A 27161-nucleotide genomic window follows, 5' to 3' on the forward strand; every position below is an offset into this window, starting at 1 on the left:
TGTGATCATTTCTGTTGGAAAACTTTGTATGCATTACTCAGAAATTCAATGAAGAGAAAAGCAATACAGCCTAGATAATAGTGTCAGCTTTGAGCACGAGGTGGCATGTGGACGTAGCTTGAGCTATTTCTCCAAATCATTTGAATGGAAATATTGGATTAGTTAACCTTGTGTCAGGTCTGTTAGTTAAATAAACCCTCCAACTGTTCCTGACTGAAGGATGCATAGTTGTGACTGAAAGATGCTACTGCTTTTCATTAGAATTTTGTCAAACATATCCTGCTAACATAATGATTTTAAAATAAAATGGTTTATTCGATGGAAAAGGATAACAAGCAGAAATTTCACAGCCTTTTCTTTTCACAGGGTGTTTCAGCCCGGTAGGAAATCCTCTTAGCCGAACACTATTGGGTAGACTACAGATGGTAAGGAATTCTATCTTTGCATTTTTTTAAAATTTATGTTTAACTATAAAATGTCATTATTCACAAGTTCTCATTGTAGAGAGGGGTTGGGTTTTTTTTTTTTATCCTGCCTTTATTCACAAAAGAGGTATCTTCAAGCAAGTAAAGTAGACAATGTTCAATCAGTATATTCTCCATCACAGCAAGCTCTATAAATATTTACAGGATCAACTGTTTTGGAAAATACTAAGTAGCAGCTAATTTAAAGTACTTTCTTCTGAGAGGGTTGAATTAAGGTATTGAATATTTTTGTGACTTTTTCTGTTATAAACACAGTAATATATATAAGTGCGGGTAAACTGAATAGTTTATACCAAGAAAGTAGCATATTTACAAATGATGAAATAGTTGAAGAGGTTTTGAATAATTTCAGGAGCTAGAGTATTCCACATGCTTCTGAATTGATCTTTTTTCCCCTTTTTTTTCCTTTTCTGTCTTTTTTTTTTTTTTTTTTTTTTTTTTTTTTTTTTTTTTTTTTTTGTAATCCCTGTAGGCTTTACTGCAGCAGCTGTGTTTGCATTTCTGATTTCTGTTTGTACATTGCAGGTTTCAATAAAGTGCAGCCTGGCACAGATTTGGGTTTTTTCCTTTAGGCAGATTATAGATTCCCATGCTCATTAAATATTGAAGCACTGTAATCAAATAAGGATTGTAGTCTTCTGAGGCCTAAGGAACTAACTTTACAGTGTCTACATACAGATTAATTAAGACCAAAGAAGAGTACATTATTCTTCGCAATTAATACCTTTAGAATCATTTTAATTTAGCTTTAATACTGTCCTTGTACTTCTCTTTCCTGTAGACTAAATTTGTACAGTCGGGGTTCCTGAGCTAGGAGTGGGTTGACAACTAATTGGACCAGAGAACAAGAACAGAAATACGACAGTGCTAACAATATTCAATTATTTTATGCTATGTCTTAGCTTATTTAGCATTTAATTTAAAACTTCAGTTACTGGGGTAAAGAGATTGTTTGACATTCTTGGGGAAGGAGAAGATTAGATAAATTTCTAACCCTCGGGTTCATAAGGAAAAATGAAAACAACGGAGCGACTATAAAAGCTCAGATTGATTCTGTAAAATTTTTCAATGTTTTAAATATTACCTCACTTCTAAGCCAGTCATGGGGTTTTTTGAGCATTATAAGCTCATTTCTTATTTTGTTGCCTTTAGAAAAAAAAAACAAACAAAAAAACCCTACAACCATAGAACAAAAACACCACCACCACACTCCCCCCAAAAGGTAACAGTCTCAGAACCTAGCCTATTACACAGTGAGGCACAGATTTACTGAACAGGCAAAAGAAGCTTTAACACTCATTCCCTGTGTCTTTCCTGGAGTGTTTGCACAAGTAAGGCTGCCAGTTTCTCTTCCATTTTGGCAGATAGCAGGTATAGGGAGGTGGAGTGGAGAGAAGCAGTGGCACTGTGCAGCATCCAAGAAACAGATGTTTGTTCTCCTTCATGTCACCAAGTGTCATTCTAACGGGGGAAAGGAGGGAGGGTGGCTTTGGCCCTATATGCACACACATTGGGTTTCACCCCTGTATGCGTAATATCTGCCTACGATTAATCTTAGAAAAGCTTATTTTCCAAGTGTAGTAATTAAGAGTTAATGACTAATTAGAAGTGGGACTTCATCTGTATGTTTATTCTGTTACAAGGAAGAATGTGTTTACATATAAGGAAGAAGCATATGAAACCACCGTTAGACTTTACATTTTTCCATCTTCTTTTTCTTTAAACTTTGATATTATGGTATTTGAAATATATTTTTTCAGTAGGAGAAATGAAATGCTGACTTTTTTACAGAAAAGCCAGTAATAATATATCACTTGTTCTTACTCAGTGCTGCTTCTCCTAAGGGGATGAATGCTATCTAATACCCAAATCCTGTTGGCCGCTATACCTCTGCATGAATAAAAGCAAAACCTCCCTTGCCACAGTCACTGAAACTTCCCAGTTAAAAAGAAGCCATAAACATTTTAATTAGTGCTATTATCAGGAATCGGTGACACTTGATACATCAACTTTATTTATCCATTTACTCTTACCTGCAATGCTCTCTTTTGTATTAGTGTCTTAAAACAGTTTGGGGGGTTTTTTTGGTGTTAGAAATGTCAAGGATATCCAAGTGGGTTAGTCGTGGATAACCAGCGTGATATTCCATGGTTTAGAACTCTGCGTCAACTGCTGGATCTATTTATCTTCTTCCAAGGATGTTCCTTACCCTGAAAGCCCCTAACAGCTTTGTTCAGCCAAAATCAGTGTGACATGGCAGGCTTTTCAGCAAGCATTTTGCTCCTGTATCTCACAGATGGTCTGCCTCCCAGAAAGACCAACTCCTCGGAAGATAACTATAGCCCCACGTCCGTTCCGATGCAAGAAAAGGATTAACTAGTTTCCATCTTGCGTTAAAAAAAGGAGGCATTACTATTGTGTTAAGAACAACGTATTCATACACTTCAGTATGTCTGTCACTTTCTTGGAATCCTGAAAATGTGGCTTAATCTTGCAGCATGACATTAAAAAATGATGTTTCTGAACTGAAAGGCCGGTAGTTTTTGCTGGGTGTTACTTGCAGTGTAACTGGTAGTTGGCACCGTTTGAGAAACGGCACGGCACGGCAGAGGCAGCTCTGCTGCCTTGCAGTAGCTACGCTTGTGGTCGGCGGCCGTGGCAATTCCCCTGTCCCACTGGAGGTAGGGAGTGTGTGCAGCCCGTGACATACTCGGAGTATCTCTTTAAGAGGAAACTCTTTGGATTGTTGTTGCCTTAACTTTTTAACACAGTGTCTGAGAACATTCGACATAGTCTCAGGATGACTCATGGATTTTACTTGTTATTTCCAAACAGCTCGCTCTCTTCAAGCTCTGCTTACATTGAGTGTTTGAGAGCACATACATACTTTATTAAAAAGAGAGAGAGACAGATTGAGACACAATAATGGGGCAATGTGAGTACCTGAACTAGATACCTAAATAATACTGCTAATAATTCTGATGAATCATTTTTGAGCAACAGGAGGCACTCCCATCCCACAGGCTAAGCACATTGCCTGCACAGTTCTCTTAACCTTGAGAATGGAAAATGAGAATTAGCTGAAACCTGTAAGGCGGTGCTAGCTACCAGTAGACCACTGAACAAGCCATGTACTCTGAACTGCAGCTCCACCAGTCTTTGTTCAAAATTTGTTTATCAAACCAGGCAGTTACTTCCCACCCCCCAAGTATGTACATAATTATTCAGCACTCTTTAGGTGGTAGGCTTAGATGTTCTGGTAGGTGTTAAGAACTGAGGGCAACAGTTTGCTTTTATGCTGTGTTCATCTCTCTGTACCACATGTGTCTGTAACTACTGTGGCAATACCGAAACAATCTGGAGACTGGATGGAACCTCTGTGTTCAGGATAGTCAATGGCTTCTTTCCCATGTGGGATAAGCCTAGCTAAGTTAGGAAAACAACGCTGAGGGCAAGAATCTCTGTTCTAGAGAATGCCATTTATTCTGCTGAGGATTGCAGTAATGGTGTTCCTTGGATCACCCTAATAAAAAAAAACAGAAAATAAAAGGTGCAATACATTTCAGATAAATGTTCTAAAAAAGCCAGAGAAAGAAGTTCTTGCAAAAGACATTTAAAGGAAGGGCTGTAAAAGACAGAAAAGGTGAAGTATGTTGGATAGAAATTCTCAAATGTAAATGTTTATAATCTGTTATGTGTGGAAACGTTTACTTCACAAATCTCGCACTTGATTCTTCTATTTTAATTGCTGTGTAGTATTTCTATTCTGCATTGTAGTTTGTATCCTTTGATGCACACAAAATCTAGGGGGAAACTGGTTTCCCCTCTGTGAAAATAGGCCATTGAAAAAAAAATTAAGTAACATGAGCTAAGAACTTTCAACTTTGTTCTAATTTGTTGTTCCTCTGCTAATTTTCATAATTTTTCTGTTTTAAATCTTCCTTCAGCTGAAGAATTCTATTGTTTGACAGAAATAAAATTTTGTAGGTACAGGCACATCCTAATTATTGCATTATATACCTGCTATTCCTTTGACTTCGTTGGAAGTCTGAAGAGTAAGTGATAAAGATAGAAAAATTAGAATTAAATGGAAAGTATTGGTTATGAAGACCAACTTGAAATTCTCCGTTATGTGAAAGTGGCATCTTTTGCATACTGGTTCAGCGGTAAAGTTCTCTGCAACAATTTCTTAAATGTCTACTGTAGTGTTTGCAATGCAAACAAACTTAGACTGCATAGTCATCAATCCTGTCTTCCCCCATGTTGTCCTTAGTGTAGTGTACATACTTGAAAAACTTAATATCTCTTTCTAAATATCTACATAGCCAATATTACTCAGTGTTGCTTAACATCACTTCTTCTGTTTTTTCTTTTTTTTAAAAAGTATTTTATTACACATAGTTCTTACTGGTTTACGGTAGACATGAAAATAATCAAAATAATATTTTATCAAAATACTTCATATTAAACTCTTAAAATAATTTCTTCTTCTAGAATGATGACTGCCTGACTGCACTGGGGGTGAGCAGTTGTCCACTTGAGCAAGAGACAGTAAGTATTATGTAGTTTTTTGCAGTATTTTGTATACCTGTTACACTGTATGTGTGCTTTTGAAAGAACATTCTTTTTTTTTAGTATGATCCCACAGATTATTTTTTTTTTTTTGCTACCCCAGATTTTGTAATTTGTACAAAAATGTTCATAATCACCATAACCACATTACTGCTGGTCTGTATCACTCTTGAAAAATCATTTTGTAAAATTTCGATGAATATAGATTTTTTTTTTTTCTTTTTTTTTTTTCTCTTGAACTTGGACCCAGACAGAACTTAACATGTCTGAATGCCACACCAGAAGAAATTTCATTGCTTTGGGTGTGATTGTGAGTGTTTTACATTCTTCTTTGGTCCTGAGATGCTTTTCCTGTATCTCCTTATGCTCATTTTCTGATCATATGTCTCCAGAGAATATAATGGCAATTTCCACATTTCTTTTAAATTATTGGGCTTGCTCAACCAGTTGTATTACAGGACACGTTGGTATTTTATTTTTCTATTTCTGGGAGACAGACAATGGGACTTGCTTGATTGGTTTGAACTGTCTCTTGGCAATGTTTCCATGTTACTAAATTTTTTTAATTTTTTCCAAAACCCAAAACATTTACACTAGAGCTATCTTACAAAAGACACTGCAAAAAGTAGTGCCTTTCATTGTTCTTCATGCTGCCAAGTAATTAGTGTTACATTCCTTTTTTTTTTTTTTTTTTTTTTTTTTTTTTTTTTTCTTTCCACCTTAAAGTGACCTCAAGTTTGTCGTAGTGCTATCTATCACTAAGGAAACCGTTGCCCCTTAACTGAAGTGGGCACTGTTAGAGCACCTCTTACTGGACATGATCATGCAAGCTTCCAGTTCTGTAATGTTTATCTGTGGTGTTCTTTAATGTGTTTTGTTTTGGTTCTATTTTCTTGTAAAGTTCATGTTTCTATATTGTCAACATCTCCTGTAATTACTATATTAGCTTTCCTAATGCAGGGAGGAGAGTTATGATACAAGGATGTTATTTTATTGTTTAGCTGCTTTATGTAAGTTCAGGAGTACTGAATGCATATTTAGATAAATTTCCTGTCTACTGAGAACCGTCCTGATACTAATTCTTTGAGGCTGACCAGATCACAAATTACCACATAGAATTTGCAATGGTGGAATCATCTTTTCCCATTCATGACTGATTTAATCTGTTTAATTGATGACATGGAAGTATGAAAATACAAGCGACCTTGGCTATATTTTTACACACATAACTCATAGGTTATCTTACTCAGAACAGAAATACAAATATAAAAAGCACTGTGCAGTTCAGCAGTCTTAAGATTTAAATGCATGCATGAGTAATAAGAAAAGGAAGTGTTTTCTCCAAATTCCTATATTCGTAGTAACTTTGCTGTCTCCTTCAATCCCCTGTAGCCTCCTGTCGCTCCTAATGATAGCTGTTTCTGTTACTTAGAATTTTGTAGAGGGATCTGAGGTGAAGATTATATGTAGGGAACAGTGTTCTTTGTGTAAAATAGATCATAATTTTGTTCTTCACTTATGATGAGGGAAGTGAGCAATTCCCTTACTCTTTCAGTTCACGTGTCATCTTTTCAGACTTTTCTACTCTGAATTCATCAGGACAGATTATTGCTCATGGGGCATAGGAAATAAATAAGAAATTATACTTGATATTTTCCTATCCAGGGTAGAAAGCAGGCTTCTGATAATGTATTCTATGCATGGTGCTGATCACTATTAGTACTTTTTTTCCAGAAAAGTATAGATGCAGTGTATTTCACTGGCAAGTGGATTTATTATGTGAAGTGGAATATAAATTTATTTTTGGCAGATATTTATAAAATTGAGCATGCAAATCCTTATTTCTAAACAAAAAAAGGCAAAAGTGGAGTGATCAAAGCAAAACTTTGCAATGACATCTTTGTACTAAATTCTTCCTTCGGTAAAACTGTCATACTGTTGAAGTATTTATTCGAACACATATGCTTCCATGAGTGCACACAGAATGGGATCTGAAGGTGGTGTAACAATTCTGAGAAAGTGAATGTATGAAGTGTTTTTTTTTTTTTTCCTTTTGCTTCACAAGTAAATTGCTTATAAAACTAACAGCTGCTGTTTTGAAGCTAATCTTAGTGAATTGAATGTTCTTAACCATTTCTGCAATCCCACAGTCCTTTATCTTGCCTCTCCTGCTGCTTTCCCACCACCCCTGATCCCATTAGCAAAACTTGAGACAGCCTCAGCTTTTACCAAAGTGCAGCTTTGGTTTCAGCTGCTTTTCTGCAAGAGGAAGTGAATGTTGCGCTTTTTTCTCTGTGGCATGGTTGTGATAAAGCTGTGGTGCTCTTATCTCTCTTTTAGGTAGTGGCTCTTTATGACTACACAGCGCATCGATCAGATGAGCTAACCATCCATCGCAGTGACATTATCCAAGTGTTATACAAAGATAATGATAACTGGTGGTTTGGCAGCCTAGCAAATGGACAGCAAGGCTATTTTCCAGCTAATTATGTGGCTGGTGAAAGTAAGTTTACTGCTGTCTTCCTGGTATACCGGTGTGGGTCTAACTGATGGTACAAGATTTTACCATGCTGTACTGCTTATTGTTTTGAAGATACGAATTTATGTAGCATGCAGATGGCATAATGATGACTTATTGTGATGCAGAAATTGTATAAAGTTAGCTAACGAGTTAGCAAGTTAGCATACCTGACTTAGGAAGTTATTGGCTCTTAGTTAAACGTTCCAGCTTATATAGTACTGGTTTAATTATAGAATCATAGAATCATAGAATGTTTTGGGTTGGAAGGGACCCCTAGAGGATCGATTCCTCATCTTTTCTTACATATAGCCACCTGGTCCATGCTGTATCTTAGTAAAGTTTTAGGACACATCAAAGCATGTCACAAACATCTTAAGTTTTTTCTTAGGCAATCTGTGAGATCTAGCCAGTTACTTTTGTAACAACTCTTGAATTTCCCCCTATTCTAATGGAGAATGCTCAGTTCCCAAATAAGTGGATTTCAGTATGAAGTTTTAAAAGAACAGTAATGGTTAAATTTCATATCCGAGCATTGAACTTGCTACAGGTCCTTATCATTAAAACAGTTTTGATTAAACTAATACAGACAAACCTAAATAAACCTGAACAAATAATATACTTGGAAGTATCCTACCAAGTCAACTGATGTAAAGATGCCCAGTGTCCTGCCAGTTGTTAGTACTCAGCTTATGGACAGTGTGTCGTCACATGCTACAAGAAATTAGTTTGTCTTCCTAAGCTATCAAACTATCTGTTATATTGGTGTTTAGAAATCTTTTTACCCAACATTTCTCAAGATGTTTTCCCCCATTTTCTAGTTCCTCCCTCTGTCTTTCAAGTGAAGTCTAGTATTTATGCCTCTTCCCTAAAAAAACATGGACATGAAACTGTGCTAACTTGATGATGGTAATTAAAGTTAGCTTAACTACTGCCCTTTCTCTTTGTCCTCCCCTTGCACATCCTGTGTATTTTCTCCTTCCTTTCGTCCTTGCAAAATAAGACAGAGAGCAGTCTGTAGGAAGAGTCTTCAGTGATGGCCTGTTCTTAAAAAAAAAAAAAATCCGTATGTAATTTGTTATTTCAGTTGGTGACAATCTTATTATTGAATCAAAAGAAATGCATATGATAAATTTTTTTAAGTATCAGCTGCATTGCTGTCAGTATGGACTTTGTTCTTAGTTATGTAAGTGTTTGATTATTTTTATTTTATATAATTACCTATCTAAATTACACTTAATTCTAAGTTTACTAATATAAATAAAAGTTAATAGGAAAATTTTGATAAATTCTCATACGAAATTTGGCTTCAAACATTTGTCACCTGTTTCAGTTCACATCCCATTATTGGCTAGATCGTAATGCCATGGTTGTTCATATAAAATAGATGCTTTCATAATTCTTTTCATGGCTCGCATAATGGTGAATTATGGAACCTGTTTTCAGAAGAATACGAAGAACAACCTTCAGGATTAGTACCAGATTCTGCTCCTCTCCTACCCGAAGGACCAAGAGAAGCAGCGGAAGGTTCTCCAACACTACATAAGGTAATAACTTGAGAAGGAAGGATTCTCTAAGTTAGTGGTGGAGTATGTCCTTTGTGTACCAGGTGGACTGTTCTAATTTTCAATCCTTCTTGGAAAATTTCTGATGTGTAGACCTCATTGCAGGCAAGCTGGTAGATTTTCAGCAGATGTCTAACGTTTGTCTCCTATTGAACCAGCTGTTCAATCATGTGTCAATTAAATATTCTGCCTACTCTTGTGCCATTGTAAGGAGTGGCAAGTCTCCCATTGACTCCAAGGTTGACAGAAGTATCTCTCACAGCTACTTGAGGTGAATAATGGTTGAAGAAACAACATGGAGTTGTCAAAACCTGACATACTTTCTGTATGCGTTTGACTGTTGTTCTTGGAATACACACTGCCCACACATTCTTCAAATTTTCTTCCATGAAATTTCCTTCTCTATCAGGTTGCTTAGGAAAAAGCTGTGATGTTTTTCTCTCAAGAGTTTTTCAGTCTGTATAATAATATCCTAATGAAGACACACAATGTGATCATAAAGCCTTATTACCAGACCAGGAGATATGCTGCGTCTGAACATGCTTACTTGTCAATCGATATTTCTGTTTAAAAGCTGCTGATGGTTCTCTGATGTGAATGACTGCACGCATCCTGTAGGCTGCTCAGGAGGGTGGACTATAGAGACTTCATAGTTTGGAGGTGCAAAGGAAAGGATTTTGTCTTGACTGTATATGATCTCTCTCCACTCCCACCATATGCTTATATTGGGTTGCAATTGCATATGGCAGTATGTTGTTGTTTACGTATCCCATACTATATTGTATGCAGAAGCATTCCTGTTTCTCTGATTTTAGTTAGCAGTCAGAATACAGAATGTATGGAAGAACAAAGAAACAACAGCCAGTTTTTTGTCCAGGAAAAAAAGCAGGGGTTTGAGTTTTACTTTCTTGTTTTCAGATCTTTAGAGATACTGCTATGTTCAGAGCAGGCCAAATGACTCTCACTTATCCAGACAAACAGAGATCGGAAACTTTGCATAGTTTATGTTCTCCTCCTGTGAAGTAAGACTGATGATTGTCTTAAAACATGGGATACTTTCTATTACTTTTTTTTTTTGCTTACTAAGTAGTTCAATAACTGTTAAAATTTAAGAATTTTTTTATTCCAAAATGCTTGTATCCTTCCCAAGTGTGTTTTCCACGGTTATTCATTTAGTCAAATCATACTAACGTAACTGCTTTAAAAGTGACTTTTGTTCAGATTTCTTGCAAATGACTTGACTTTTCCATATACTTTTCTAAAATTGAATCTAATGTTTTATGTCTGATTTGCAAGACTTAAAATGTATGCTCTGTTGCTTAGTTACCGTTTTTTCTTTTTTCAGATGATTTATTTGATCTTTGCTGTGTAAAATATATTGCAGTGTTCAAGGTTAAAACACTCAAAGCTACTTCTATTAACCCTTTTGTGTAGCTTTTGTTTTTAATAGGTGCATAGAGGTAGGTAGCATTTAATAAATTACTGAGTACAGATTACTCACTTGGCAGTCTTGTTGAAGCCAACTCCTATAAATCGAATTACTAAGTGTTTTGTTTCTAACTATACTTTAAAAACTGAATTAATCACCAGTAGTGATTAATCTGAAGTATCTTTTAGCTTTTTCTAGCTGAGAAACTCATAGCCAAACCTTTGTCCAAGATAGACAAGTGTGCATTACTTCCAGATACTGTAAAGGCAGACTGGAACAAGTATAGGAAAAATTACAACATTACTAGAAAGCATGAAGATTTCTTTCATCTGTTGTCTGCATTGCTGGAGGCAAGGAAACTATCCCAGAGGGAATATGTTGCTGTGCTCACCCAGTTTCACTCATACCCAGATTAGAAAAGGGAGAAGTGCTGAGATACTTACTGTCATTAAAGACTTGACCGTTTTTATCCACATCTTCTTTTCTTTCAAACTAGTAGGAATCTAGTTGACTTACTGGATCAAAATACTTTTATGTGCACTAACTAATGTTACTAACGTTTACAACCAGTATTTATTATTCAACTTTGTGAGAAGTAACATTTGATTAGTTTTGATTGCTTATATTTTCTGAAGTGTCAGTGGTTGACATTTTTCTAACAATACTTTTTGTGTTACTAGTAGCACTTTTTAATAACACTCAGGTTTAGTAGTATGTCATCAAAATATTCTTTACTTTTATTCTACTGGCACTTTGAATTAAATTGTTTGCATATTTACTAATTAGTTGGAATTTTGTAGTAGTCTATGTAGTATATAGATATTCAAAACGCATCATGAATAAAGTGTACAGTAACAGTCAAAAACCCAGAAAATATGTTGCTTTCTGTCTTGCACAGCATCCAAGGGCTCTACAAAATCATGAAGAGTCCAGAGAAAAGTGGTGAAACATTTACAGGTCCTTAAATAATTGTATAAGAGGTTATACTTACAAGATTAAACTAGCAGAGAATGAGCAGTGAAGAGAGTATATAAAATAGTACATGTAGTAGGGAGGTGAATTGGATGCACTTTTTTTTTTTTTTTTTTTTTTTTTTTCTGTCCCTTCTGCTGTTAAACAAGATCTGGGAACATTAAGCTGGAAATGGAACACATCTAATACTGGTAGAAGGAAATTTATGTTTATGCCATGCTTAGTTAACCTGGTGAACCTAGCTACTACAAGACACTATTAAGCTTATGTGCTCAGGGATTAAAATTTTTAATAACACATTTTAGGCTGCGGTAATGGCTGAGATTCCAACAGCATCTAAATGACTGTGAAACACAAACCTGGCTGACTTTTTTTATTTCAAGTTATATAAGCACCGTATAAATCACCAAGAAGATAGTGAGTTGGATCAAATGATCAATCAAATATCTGTAAGTCTTGTGATGCCTTGAAGTGTAATGGTTTTACAAAAGCTGCAGGGTGCTGCATAGAAGAAACAAAATGTTATTCAGCTGTTTGTCATAATGAAGAAAAGTTCTACAGCACTTTGGCTTTAGGCAATACCAGATACTTCTGAGACAAAAACTGCTAAGAAGACCACTGAGGGGGCTGATCGGTTATGGCAGTTCCTGTGTTGCAGCAGTGACACAGCAACTTTTCTTCCTATTCCTTTTATATTTTTTTTCAGTATTAGAGCTGATGAAAGCAATTGCCAATTTCTTTTACATGGGAAATATGAAAAATCATTATTTTGTAATATCCTATGACTTTTTTTTGCTTTGGCAGAAAATTAAGCATTTTTTTAAAAAAAATCCGCAAATATTTATCAAATTATTAATTAAGTTGTTGCTTAAGTTGTTACCACAAGCAGGAAAATATAACTGAATTTTTTGATTATGTTTAGGTTTTGGTCACAAGCATGCTTTCCCAAATACTTAGTTATATCCAGGTCTGCTATAGCTATTGTTCTTTCTGGGTTTTTTGAGAAATACTTAAGTATTTAGCTTTCTTAAGACTGCAAAAACACAGTTACTATGCAAATCATCATTGTAGTTACTCATGAGATTTTCCTGCCATCCAAGACTAAATAAGGCACTTAAAGTGTAGAAGAATACTATGGTTTTAATTACTGAGAATATCAGGTAGTCTAATTAAAAATAGTTTTCCAACTGCAGATATTATAAATGCATATCTAGCTAATCTTCAGAATTTTATGATGAATGAATAAAATAGAATCATTAACATTAGAAGAGGGTGTACTACTCAAGATCCAATATTAATCTTTGCAAATAATAAAAAAAAGTTGCAGTTCAAAGAACCTGCTTTCAAAATGCTTTCTACCATCAGCTTTGCATTCATAACATAATAATTTCATGCAAACCTTGTTTTCCTGCCTTATGAGTTACTTAACTCCTGAGCCACAAAATTAGGTCATAATCATCTTTAATTACAACATACATCTAAACTGCCAATAGAAATTTCATGGAGTGAAGTTCTCACTGCACGAATGAAGAATCCCAAGAAATAGAGACGGACTTGTTACCTGGCTGCTCCAGTAAATGTGCTGTTTTCAGGTTTCCTTAAGCTGAAGGCAGAAAAGAAAGAAATTCAGACAGGGTTCTATTAGAAACCAGAATTTGGGGGTTGCAAAATTTTGGCAAATCAGAGACATTTCAAAGTCAATAGGGTGACCTTCGAGGGGGGGGGGGGGGGGCAAAAATGTTCTGCTCTCTCTGAAATCTTGTGAATATGTTTTATAATTTAAGATGGCCTACCACTCACTACATAAAATGCATCTGATTGGATTCTGAATGTTAATTACTCAATCCTATGTTATGTGAGCATAGTGGGAAGTAGTAATAGATAAAAACAAAATGGTAATTTAAAATTTCTATTAAAAGTGTAATAAAATATTCTTTCTTTTATATTTACCTTTGGAAAATGATGTTAAGGTGTAAAATGATGATCATAAGCATTAAAAGAAAAGGGTTACCTTCAAGAACTACATTATTATTGCACAGTTTGGATAATCTACCCAGAGATCATCAAAACTTGATTCCATGTATATTTAAACAAAGTTTGGGATTATCACTGTTTATATAAATAATTCATGTTCTCACTCTTCTTCCCCTGGAGGAGGTTGTTGTCAGACTTTCTGCATAGTTAGCCTAGTGCGTCTGAAAGTAACCTGCCAAGCAGTTGATGCTTTTCCCCTGGGCTTGAGCCTTGATGTGGGTGTGTTTGTGGTCTCAAAATTGATTTATTGGATCTAAAAATTTAAAAAGCATAGAAAACTTGCTAAAAATTATTTCCAAAAATACTAGCTAGAAATTTGTCTATTAGTTTCATCAAAAACTTTAATTTTATAGTTTGTGCTGTTTCTATTTTCTCCTTTAATGGTGCCTTTCTTCAGGTTACTGGGGAACACTTCAGTGACTGATTATCTTTTAGGAAGAGAAGGGACTAGGAAGATGCAATAAGTTTAGTGAGAGAAACATTAAAGAATGAACACGATGGAACTCTTGCAATGAATAGAGCTGAAGACTTTCAACACATCATGAAGTGTGTTCTTTTTCAAGGTTCAGAGCGGCTGCAGACCCACAAAAATGTATTATTCAATTGAACTAGAATGTATTATAGTGAAGTTTATAATCTGGGCTTCATTCGTGCCTAATATGATTACAGATCTCTTTCTAAAGGCATTGACATCTGGGCAGAAAGAAACTATGCTTTTCTAGAATCCGTCAGCACAGCTGCTGTGTGGTCTTCCCCATAAACTGTTGAATAGGCATTATAAAATAGAGCCATCATCACAAATCCTACTTTTGAAATAGTAATTACTTTGTTCTTGAAGAAATCCTTCTTCTGAAGGAAATGTTACTGTGGTACCATCTACAAGGAATAGACCATTTTCCTTAAACAATACCCGACATTAACATGTTTCACCTCTTAAGTTCTGTAGTTTTCTATTTTTAGATACTCTGTTTTCCCTTTAAAATGCAGTTTGTACTGTTCAAGTTGAATTACTCTCTCTTAAGCATGTGTGGTGCTACTTTATAAGCTGGTCACTCTTTCAACTCCAAAACCACCTCTGTGGTTCCTAATGTGTTCTGTCTCAAAAAATGCACCTGTGTCTATAGTATTATTTGAAAGAAAAGGTATCTGGTTTGTAAGCAAATTAATACCTGTTGGGGGAAAAAAGAAAAGATGAAGTGACGTCCATAGTTACTTGCTGTGACTGGTCTGTTTAAAGATAGGAAGAATCAGGCTGAGCCCCTGAACTGGTCAAGCAGAACCAAGAACACTATCGAGGGACATCTGTATTATTAAGATAGCTCTCAGGAGCAAGCTAACTTCTCTGTCCCCATTGTTTTCTTCTTAGGTCCTCATAGCCTCTTTCTAAACAGGATTGAACTATTTTAATGCAAATTTTAATGCAAAGCTGTAGCCACAAATAAATTCCCAGAGGCCAAGACTTCAAGACTGAAAACAGCTGTTCTAAACCATAGTGCTTCAGTCTGAAGTATCTTGTCTCCACTCGTCCTCCTTTCTTTTGCTGTCCCTCAAATAGTTGTCTAGTTGATGTCTGAGATACAGTATTTGTCAGTGTTGAGCCATGACTACAGCTTTTGCCCACCAGATTTCCTGCTGGTCTCTCCTAGCCCTGAACAGGCCCAGGATTTTCCAGTTTCAAAGACTAGACAAGGCAAAGTTCTCTCTGCCTGTGGCTCTAGCATTTGTGGATGGAGAAGCCAGTCGGTGTTGGCATAGTCCTAAACTCTACAGCAGTTTAGCTGTTTTTTAGGGGAAAAAGAGAAATTCATGCCAGTGTCTCTGTTGTGTACAGAGCCATGGTTCTGCTAGATACTCACAGCTAAGTTAATACTGTTAGACGTAAGGATTACAATATGGTGAATCTGATTTAGATAGGCTTGTTCTTTAAAAACACTAGAGAGGGAAAAAAGCAATTATAAGTTATTAATTATAAGTTGTTATATTTTAAATAGGAAGGTCATGGCAATAGAAACACCAGCAGATCTCCCTGCCAGTTGTTCATTTAATGGGGAAATGTGTGGAGGGGCACGGAATAGCAGGAAAGAAAATGTGTGGTATCCCCCAAACCTGACTTGTTAAAACAGTTTTGACAGGAGGCATTGGCATGTTTCTGGGGAGTCATGTACATTGCTATAAATCTTCTATCCATGGACTGCATAATAGAAAACAAAGCACAAACTTAATACTGAGTTTAATGACCTAAACACTAGTCTGAAAAGACAGAGAGACATGTTTGTTCTTGCCCTCTGTGATCCAATGAATCTTTAATTAGATCAAGTTCAGTAGAAACAGCTTCTATGGGAGAGTTCCCCTGTGCAGAGTAGGCTATAGAGCAAGTGGTTGCCTGCACCACTCCATTTTGTCCATCTACCTCCTAGTCTATCACGCTACCTTTGCAGACCATCAGTCTCAGAGACAACTCTGCGCAGCCTAGCGGAAAGCACTACCAAAGATGTAGACTTGGGATGAAACTTTGTTCCTGGTATTTCTTTTAGGTACCCTCTGCTTCAGGTTTTGTTATGAAGTACGTTCTGATACATGTATGATTGTTTCTCCAAGTTGTACAGGTATGGTTTAGTGCTTTACTTACTGCTGTGGATTCTACAGCAGGGGTCAGGAACTGAAATGCTTTTGTGTATTTAGCCTTTAATTATTTTGCCTTGGTTTCTTCTTATGCGGCAACACTGAGACAAGGTTATCAAAAAATTGAGGCCAAATGAGCTGTAAAGCAAGCAAGTCTTCTAGAAAAGGGAGTATATATTTTATTACAATTTTTATTTTTCTGATAGTAAAGCAAAAGAAACTTCAGAAAAACCTAAGCTTCTACAGTTGATACAAACTGATGTTCTCTCCTTCTGGTGGGCTATATCTTTCAAAGGGTGGAGAATTGGAATGTGGCAACAAAATTGAACACCATTAGTGGCACTATACAAAGGAGCTCATATTTTGTACTGTGTTCACTATTCGTTCTTGTGAACAGAAACGTTCAAGATATTCATAATAATTTTTTTATTAATTTTTTTTTCTTTAAAGCAGATGGAGCCCTAACAGTTCTGTATTAATATTTAAGCTCTGCAATCTGGTTAAATTTAATAGCTAACTCTGTACATGTTACAGTGCTAGGTTTGCTGAATCTTAGTCTGGACACAGTGGTAATAGTGCAGAGCTCTTTGGAGCTCCTGTGAGATCTGCCCATGTGTAACAAGAGGACGAGAGCTTTAGAAATGGGGAAGGAGATCAATAGCCTCTTCAGCCCCTCCATACTCGAGATTTCTGTGGCTTGCTCCTTACATTAGCATGTCCTCCAGGTACTCTCAGTGTCTTAAGTGCTACCATTACCTCCTTCACCACATATCTTCTGCCTGTTTTCACAGCCTCCACTGTGCTCCTTCTGCTGCTTCATCCTCTTGTTGCACCAGCTCCTGCACTGCCTTCTTGCATCTGCTGCTGACCCTGCTTGTTCCTTCAGCACTGCTATTGCTTACTCACATCACTGGGATGGGGAAAGTAGTTCAAGGAGTGGGGTGAGGGACACAAAGGTATGTGGAATAGGGAGGAGAAGGTAGTGGCAGTGAGATCTGCTTCAAAAAGATCTAGTATCTAGTTCTTGCCTCATTACATACTTGAAAGTTTGTAGGTAAGAAAGGTATCATATTTGAACTGTACTCTGGAGAACTGGGAGTCTGTCGCTACAGACGCTAGGATTTCTCATTAGTTACCATGTCAGGTGAACGCAGCTATTCCAAGATAATCTCTAATTGTGTGCTTCTCTTTCCTTGGTACCCATACTGAAATGCTGTACTTGACTATATGAAAGCCTATGTGATGAGTAGGTTGTTTTTTTGTTTTTTTTTAAAACAGATCATAAGAACCTTCAGTTAGGCAGCTTAATTTAGTGGATACTTTAATCTTCTAACTGTAAACTAAGGATCATTTTCTGTGTTTTGGTATCTGTACATACTAAAAACTTAGTCTGTTTTGTCTAAGAGAAGTCAGTCTTCTGTATTGGCAATTAAAGAAATTCTACCAAACTGTGCTTTGGAAATGCCCATATTTGATTATAGTATTGGTATAATGTCGAGATTCTGTTTTATTTACTCAAAAGGGAGGGTAAAAAAACCTAGTTCAACATGATTCACATAGGATTTTCAGAAAAAGATTTTGTTTTGACTGAAGTAAAATGAATTAATGATTGTGTATGGCAAGAATCACAAGATTATGAATCCTGAAGGAAGTATTAGTTACTTAGTGATTCCCTTTACAGCACTCCCTTGTATTTCCATATCAGTGGCATTATATTTCCTTCTATTGTGTTTACTTTTACCATTGACTTAGTCTCAAGTTTATTACTGTATTAACAAGGATTTTGCGTGTAAAGTAGATTTTTCTTCCTAGCTCTGCCAATGCTATATTATTATATCCTAATACGCTGATTTTTGTCTAAACTAATCCAACAATCTGTGTTATTTCAGCAGACTAATTCTAATGACCAATGTTTGAATGTGGTTGTTGTGGGTAGTGTGCTTATATGAAGCTCAATGAGAGCTTGATGCTGTTTCTTCTAAGTCAGCAGAAAAATATTATTAAACTAATAAAATAATAATAGGGAGCAGGACCAAGACAAAAAAATTCACATCTCAACTACTACCGTTGACTAGATGCTTTTTAAATGATTCCTTTTAGAGTTTAAGAACGTAATTAAACTGTTCAGGTCCTTAAACTGAGATTTTGGGAGATCCGGATTCTGGTTCCAACACAGTCTTCATTGTGTGTGCCAAGACAACTTTCATCTGTGCCTCACTTTATCCTGAATTAAAATTGGACAGTAGAACTTGACAGGGGGATGTTAATTTTTATTCATTAGGGCTTTGAAATCTGTGATGGATAAGTTTAGTGTCTGAAAACAAACTGGATTTGTTCCTTTCTAAAACACTAAAACTAATGCTTAAGTGATAAAAAGAACTGCTGTGAAGCAACCCTCTATTTTCTCTGTTTAAGCTAAATACTGAGGAGCCATGGGACACTTTGCCTGTGAGGTCACACAAAAGGAAATGAACAATTGGCAGACTAGAGGGTCAAGAACTGTAATTTTTGTCTTCTTTCCAGAAAGCTCTTGTTGACTTTGTGGTTACTTTTTTAGGTGCTATATTGTTGGTAGGCACTCCGAAGCTGCTGAGTGATACTCCCTTCCCAACGCTGCTCGTTTTTAACTGAGGTTTTAGAGACAGTCATGTCAGTAGCTGGCTGTTTCCTGGAGCAAGTCAGGCTGATAGCAGAACCTTAAACATCTTATTTACAAGCAGATGAATACCTCTGTGCTTGGCAGAACTGGATGGGCTGATCTTTTTAATTATAAGGATATTTGAGAAATTCAGAAACAACGTAGTATGTTTTACTTTAGCCTGGCTATGAATCCAAAATTCAACTAACAGTCTTAAAAAATTATAAGCACGGGCCAAGTTTTGAGGGTTAAGTTTCAAGCCCATTCTTCTCCTTTACTCCCTGAAAAAACCTTAATTTTTTGGAAAGTACTAGTTCTAATCTCTCCCTCCCTTCTCTGGCATAGGGCTCCAGTATCCCGAAAGAGACTTCTTCTCTAGCTTTCCAAGGTCTTCATAGGAATCGGTCCCCGTTCTCGCAGTGCTTGCCTGGATCTAACTTCTGTTTTTCTTTCATGCATGCCATACTAAACAGACACTTACAGAACATAGCTGTCCCCTCAACCTGAACTAGAGATCCACAAGTTTTTCACTGAGGCTCTGAACCTACAGTGTGCTGCACTTCTTTCCACAGCTTTCTCCTTGGTTGTGGATCTCTGGAGGCCTGAAGTTTCTGGCTAGATGTGTAGTGTATGCCTGCTTCCAGAAGAGCAAATTTTGAGTGAGACATAAGGCGTATCAATTGTGTTGGCTTCTGCCCTCCATGAAAATGAAACTACATGGGTAGTTAGCAGGTATTTGTGAACAGCCTGGAAGAAGGTAGAGAAAATAATCTGTCCCTGAAGACAGTAAACTCAGGAAGGGCACTCTCATTTCTTTACAGGAATTTTTGCAGTAGGTATGAGACTTGTTAGAAGAGGTTTGTTTATGAAGGGAGCCAGTAGCATAGAGACCCACTAATTACAATAGAAATTAGAGAATTTACATAAACTCTTCCAGGTTGGTTTGTTGGATGGTTTTAGCCCCGAATTACAAAGTAACCTGCAGTGATTTGAACTGCTTTTTTCCTGAAACTTGCAGGGTTAAAAAATAGACAGGTTTCTCTTGTTAAAAGTATGCAATAAGATGGCTTTTTAGCATTCTCTCTTTACTCGTGAAGTAGCAGAAATAACTTAATTCTTTACAGACCATGTGTATTTTAAGCTTACTTCAAGCAGATTCATAACTTCTTGTTTCTACATATACCTGAAAACTTCTATTTGCAAGTAGTTTTGTTGGGTTTTTTTAAAGCAGGGTACTGTTTCCCTGTTTGTAACCACATAGGAGTTAACATTTTATGGCTGATAGACATTCTTTTTCAAACGAGGTATATTCTCTCCTTATTCAGGAAGCTGGTGGGTTTTCTATGTACATGTGTTGGCCCCATTGTCTGCCGTCTTTTTACCTTCCTGCTTTTTTTTTTTTTTTTTTTTTTTACAGATGTCACCAGTCATCGGTAAGTCAGGGGACCTAAAATTCAGCTCGGAGCATGACACAGATAGAGGCTCACCTGCAACACAGTAAGCAAGAAATACTTAAAACAATTTTCAGCGTTATTTCTACGACTGCTCTTAGAAAACTGTGAGAAATGTTGGAAGGGTTATTTTGTTTTAGCAAGCAGAACAAGAAGTTAGCTTTAGGATAATCATTCAAAAAGTGCTTCACACCTTCAAATATGAAGGAAATAACAGTTTGTGTACATGTACACATATGCAAACGCACACTCTCCCAAAAAGAGCAAGGACTATAATGTACAAGAGAACCAAAACTCGGGGATATGGGGTTGCCTTGTGGCATCCCTTAGCTATGTATTAGGCTTTTTCGCTACAAACTGCAAACTATTTTTGCACCTTCTAAAAATTAATTAATACAAATTGCAAAAGGTTGTCACATACTGAGAAGATGCAAGCCAGCGCCTTTGATTGTGACACTTGCATTTTTTAGAAATCGTGTATTTGTTGTGTGGAAGCTGTAAGCAGGTAAGATCTCAACTTTTTGAACCAGAGCTTCCACAATATCTTTAGCTATTGCAACCATTTATACTTCAAAAAATACATCTGAAAATACTTCTTGTGTTTGCTGTTGCAGGTATCTGTCAGCTAAGCAAAATTACTTCACTGATCATTTTCCAGACTGGTCCTATCCCCATATAAACTGTGCATATACAGTGTAGATGCAGACACATATCCAATTTTAACTTATCTTTAAATCTTAATTTTCTATCTCAAGCTGTATCTAGATCTGAAAATAAACTGAGTAGAAAGTTTAACCTTTGTGTGTGATGAGGAATGGGCTGTATAACTACACATTGGCAAAATTCAGCATTGAATTTTGGGCATAGCTATTCTGACAGGATGTACATTAAGGAAGGAAATGCATTAAAAGCACGATTACTGTGACGGTTGATTCAGTCTGTAAGGAGCCAGTATCAAAAATTTGGGATGACTCAACTCCATTAGTAGAACTTCAAGAAATAATTATTTTGAGTGACCTTTCCAGGGCATCCAGTGAAGAAAGTGGGACCACAGATTTAAAATGTGGAATCACAAATAATTTAATGAAATTGAAGAATCTTGAGTCAAATGTGAAATACTTACTTTAATGGAAACTAAGGTTGTCCTGAACAGAGGTCACACTGAAGTGTCATGCTGAAGAAACAGAGCCCCAGACCCACTTGTTACATTTCAGAAAGGTGAGAGAAGACACCTGCATGCCTGAGTCACTGGAATGTACTCCCTCTCCTCCTGAACTGTAGGGAGCAGGAGCATCATGGAGATGCCGGTCTGAAGTCGTGCTTTGTGTCATTGCTGTCACATCTGGGCAAAGAGCAATGTTGCAGAGCCTCATTCACAAGCTTTCAGGGTACTGAGCCACTTATGCCTGACCATTAGTGAAAGATGCTATGAGGTAGTGTTTGATGCTATACCTTGTCAAGGGAGAACTAATTGGAAAGGGAGGAAGATAGACATGTCAGACAGTGCTGTATTTTCCTTCTGTGTACAGAATGTTCTAGGCTTTATCATGTTTTTGCTGCATTTGTCCCCGGTGCTTGTGTTTTGTCTGATGTGGAGAGGGCAGTTTTCGCTGCATGTTTTAAGATCAGAATGTAAATCTGAGTAATGTCTATTCCCGATATAAAGCTTGAATCTGGAAGTATGTACTTTGCAAGCTCTTTGATGAATTAGACCATAATGAAATGTGATTTACGTGTCTGTAATTATAGCAATGACTGCACATACCAAGTTCTTTTCAGAAGAGGCCACAAGTTTATGCCTTACTTTGAGAGTTAGAAGAGAGAAGGATCTTCTGGCATTTCTGATGCCACTACCTTGAAAGACTGTCCCATGTTTCTGTGTATAGGCTATCTGTATGGTACAGATTAGGTAATAAAGCATCTCAGAAACATGGCTGCATATCTTTCATGAACACTCTCACTACTTTGTACCTGAAGCCATGACCTGCAGGGGCTGTGACAGAACTGTAGTTTTCTTGTTCACTGCAGTGGATGTGTCTTGAAATAACCTTAAAAAATGACACACATGCAAGTGGTGTGATCTTAACTGGAAAAGTTTTCTGGTTTAGCATCTAAAAGCAGTACTAGTGTGACTTGAGGTCAAGTCCAATCTGTACTTAAATAGGTGCTCCACCTAAAACATTGTTACCTCCCTGCTTTCTGTGAGAATACACTTAGTATCCATGTCACATGCTAGCATATAATAGGAATGATGCAGTAAATGAACTTCATAAGAATCAAGTGAGATGTGATTGCCAAGTACGTGCTTTTGCTATGGAGAAGTGAAACTGTTAGCACCTGCATAACTCACTATACCTTTCTTTGAGTCTCCAGATGAATGTTTGCTGTTTTGCCTATTAGAACAGTACTCATTATGGCCACAATACCTGCTGTAAAAGAAAGTGAATGGCAAGCCCTTATGACATGTCTGTCTTTCAGAAGTTCTGGATGGAAAATACGGTTTTGCAATAGGAAAACATGTTATATCCAAGGTGGTAGTAGGTTTTTATCTTAGCCAAGCAGTTAACCTATCTTCTGCAGACTCCAGAAGAAAGAGAAATGTCCACATAACAGATGCTCAGTGAAGTAAGGTTTTTGTCTAAGTATCTCAAAGATTTGATACATAATCACATCTGATGCTCAAATAATAAAAAGATGAAAACTACTTCTCAAAATTTGACTAGCTTTGTATTGAAAATCCGCACAGTAGCCTCACCCTTCAAATATTAATGATTAGATGCTATTTGTCAGGACAGACATCTCCTAAGATATATTCCCATTGTACAGTTTTGTTGAGCTACACTAGGTAGTGCTCTCTGCATAAATTTATAAATGATTATGCATCAGACCCAGCAGAACACTCAGTTTGGTAGATTGGTGCTTACATTGCTGACTAATTATGATTTTTGTACCCCGGTTTCCTCGTGCAGCAGCACTTCTCAAATTGTTCCAGGAATCCTAACAAAGAGGGTCTTAAACTCCAGAATGTTTTCCTCCAGGATGTTCCAGTATTAAAGCTGCAGCAATTAATGTATTCATGAATACACAATTGAACTTAAAAAAAATAGCAACTATAGGGAGATAGTCATCAGTCCATTCACAAGGCTGATGTGTAAACATTTTTCCTGTATAAAATATGATTCCATCAGGACAGTATCAGCAACAGTAATGCTCTTGCAGCACCCTTTTTGGGGAAACTGCGCATATCTCATTACATTCTTTAGTTTTGATTCATCCACTCGCTTATGTGTTTCAGCAGCATTCAACGTAACAGTTCTGGTCACAAACCAAGGCTTCTTTGTGCTAGGCGCAACACAAATTTTGAACAAAGACACTACCGGCCTTTCAAAGGTTACAGTCAAAGAATTACTAGATATTTGTAGTTAAGTAAAGTTACAACTTCTGTCAAGAGTGGGAATTCATGGTAGAAGTGCTATAACCTCTGCATAATCCCTGGCATCATCTGCAAGACCAGTCTAATTCCCTTGGTAAAGGCACTAACTGGGAGAGATACAGAAGCTCCACTGATGCTTTTGGCATTGTATGAAGTCCAATAAGCATGAATAGACATTAAAGTGATCTCTGATTCTATAAATCTCTCATAGTTCAGGTAAACTAAACCGGAAGAACTAATCTTGGGCATTTTGCCTGCCTGTCTTACTCTGGTTGAATAAATAAACCAGGAATCTCCTTTAATTGCAAGTATTTTGGTGTTTGGGCTTAGGAAGGAAAAAAAAAAATGTGAAATGGCTTTTATGAGAGGAGGAGACTGGTAATTTGTATTTTCTAATTACATCTGTTGACTATTGATCAAGACTAGCTGATTTTTAAGATCATGAGCAGTTATTTTCAAAGCAATGCTATGATATGTTAAAAAGTAGACTAGTGGAGTGGTCTCATATTTTGTCTTCATGTTTTTTCTGTCTTTGTTCTGCTGTGGAACGATAGGTTTTGTAGCTGTTTCAGCATTGTACTCAAGAGGGACAGGCAGACAATTGCTCTAACACATCAGCTGTGGATGGAAAAAGCTCTAAATTTGGGCTAACCTTGTGTTTCTTTTACTCTCTTTATATTCACCTTCCTCTAGAGGTGCAAAGAAAAAGAAGAAAAGGATACAGAAGAACGAGATAGAAAATCAGCACAACTTAATGGGTCTCGATAGTCCTGTATCATCAGTTACAGCTAATGGTGTTGAAAATGAACCTACGGCCCATGGGGTGGAATTGAAGAAGAAGAAAAAGGCAGTGAGAGGCTCAGACTTAAGCACAAATGGAAAGACAAATATTGCCTTTGAGCCTGAACACTATGACATATAGTCATAATTCAGTTCTGAATAGCGGTGTGATATTCAGTGTTATGTGTTAAGGCTGCAACTACGATCTCGCTTCTAGGATAAACACAAAAAAAAAAAAAGGTTTAAATACTCAAATATGCAAAATGGCACCAGTTGTGACTCACCAATGGTGTAAACCTGTTTTGGAAGACTTTTGCCCTGGGTTTCATGAAATCAACAGAACGTGAATATTCAGCTCCTCACTGGACTGAGAACCCTGCTGACAAATACAATGTTAACTAATCCAATATGTGATTACACCTTAACTTAGGCTAAACAGGCATTTCTGTAGACTTTAGATCAATCCATGGAGAGCAGAGAATGAAGTGAAAAAGCATGATCTAGAGCAAAACAAGCCCAAACACTACATAAGTTATTAAATTAGCATTTTAAAATGTAAGTACGTTTACTTACATTTGTAAGTAAGATGGAGTTCACAACGGTAAAATTCCAAAGGAATGCTGACACTACAGTGTACCTGAAAAGGTAAGCTTTTAAAAAATATTTTCCTGACATCAAATACTCAGTTGGACTGCATTTTGCAGCTCTGAAGTGAATTGTTGAGTAACGACCTATGCAACTACACTGTCTTCAGTGGGACTACTCATGCTTACCAATGTAAATAAGTGTTGCGAATTCTATTTTTCAAATGAGGTTTTCTGCACATACTAAAGGTGCGTTGCAGTCTTGTCAGAGTTCCTGGCTGCTTTGGCAGCACTCTTGCCAAATACACTTTCTTTTGTCTGAGGGAAATGTTTCATATCCAACTGTGCTGTTTGCTTTACTTGTAGTCCTTATTCACTTGTGTCATTAATCTATTTTTTCACTTGAGTATTATGTTGTGAACTTTTACTAATGACTTCACTAATTATCTACAGTGGTAAATAATTTATGTTTTGTATTAAAGGAAACACTTTCTATCAGTTAGTGTTGGTAGTTTTTCTGGCTGATGATGTCCAGTTTATTTTTACTCTGCTAGGAAATTCTTCCTCCTCCCCCTCTGAAGCAATAAATAACATAAAATTAGAAAGCCCTTATTTAGTAGACAGGGCACTTGATTCCATTAAAAAAAGAAGTGAGAATAACAATGTTGGGCACTGATGTGTGAAATGCACCCAGATGCAGAGGACTAGTTGCTATATATTGTAATATCTTCCCTGCACATGTTTTAAAGCCAGAAAAATCTGTAAACTTGTTTCTTTTGAGTAAAGCGTGGCAACAAACATACTTTTTTTGGCCACACTGGTAGTTGTTCTTTGCTAACAGTCCTAGCGTTGCTTTGCTTAGAGCACGTGGATGGAGTTCTCCCCTAAATGTGACTTGCCTATGTGTCCTGGAAACTTATTAATGTCCCTTTCCCCAGTCAGAGGTGATGTAAAATCGTCTTTGTCCTGGTACTGCCTGCTTCCAGCAAGGCTCCTGGCCTCTTTTCTCACTGCTTTTGCAACGTACTCCAACTCATCGTTCTGTGTGACGTGGGATTTAAAGATTTTATAGAAGCAAAAAATCTCAACATCCTATGTTTCTTGAAGTGTCCTGGATCACATTTAAAATAAGGGCAGAGCATGACATCAGGCTCCACGTCAGGGCGAGCTGAGCAGTAGCCAAGATCTGGGAGCTCATTGGAAAGCATTGTAAAATGTTAATTTGGCATTGTGGACACTGAAGACAGAAATAACACTTCAGATAAACACCGCAGAGAGATGGTAGTTCTAATCAAAGGCACAGCACCTCCTTTCATGCTTGCGAACTAGGGCTCCAATTATGTTCACTGCTCTGAAGCTGAATAGAGCCGCTTTGCCACACTTTCCAAATTGAGAGGAGAGGCAGCAGTAGTGTCTTCCAAGGCACGGTTCCAAATAACAATTAAGCAGAAGGAATCAGATAAGAGCCAAACATGAAAATGCAGGGAGTCGAAAATAAACTTTCCATAATGTTTTCTTGTAATTGCAGTGGCTTTTGTTTAGTGTTTATAATTCTTTTCCTCCCTACCACATGGCTGGTGACAGGCTTCTGTTGCTTTATCCCGTGTCACTGTGGTACTAGGGTTTTCTGCACTCGTTTAACAGAAAATGAACAAAAAGATCTGAAAGTTAAAAAAAAAAAAAGTCAAGTGACCCTTCAGTATTAAAATTAGAACCTTCAGACTAAAACCTCTTAACAAATTACTAACATGGCATCATGGCAAAGGCAGTTTTTACCTTTTGTTCAGAAATATGGCAGATACATTCATTTCAAGAAGAACTGCTTCTCTCTTCAGTGTTAGTAGATTCTTCATTCTTCAGACATTGCTGCTGGGATTTTAAACTTACAAGAAGGGATGAAGCTTTTAAACAGTCAGGATTAGGGTGATGTTTTAAAAAGAAAATTTTTTTTAAATGAAAATTTACATAATAGCTGTTTCTGCGTTAATGCACCCTGCATATTTTTAAAATCACTTTAAAATTAACATTGTGTACATTTGCTGAAAATTGTCCCAGTATTTAAGGGGCTTAAATTTCAG

General features: G+C 36.8%; 1 protein-coding gene across 1 annotated transcript in view; it reads left to right on the forward strand.

The window, feature by feature from the left end:
* AHI1 (Abelson helper integration site 1) overlaps positions 1 to 26561 on the forward strand; it is a 97468-nt gene extending 70907 nt beyond the window's left edge. The window contains 6 exon segments of the mRNA XM_035899793.1: positions 367 to 425; positions 4980 to 5036; positions 7398 to 7560; positions 9022 to 9122; positions 20253 to 20332; positions 24413 to 26561. Of these exon segments, the coding sequence (XP_035755686.1) occupies positions 367 to 425; positions 4980 to 5036; positions 7398 to 7560; positions 9022 to 9122; positions 20253 to 20332; positions 24413 to 24641 (689 nt within the window). The 3' untranslated portion in view covers positions 24642 to 26561.
* Positions 26562 to 27161: the final 600 nt, after the last annotated feature.

This window comes from Egretta garzetta, unplaced genomic scaffold, assembly GCF_000687185.1.
Source record: "Egretta garzetta isolate BGI_Z169 unplaced genomic scaffold, ASM68718v1 scaffold397, whole genome shotgun sequence".
In the NCBI taxonomy this organism is placed as follows: Eukaryota; Metazoa; Chordata; class Aves; order Pelecaniformes; family Ardeidae; genus Egretta; species Egretta garzetta.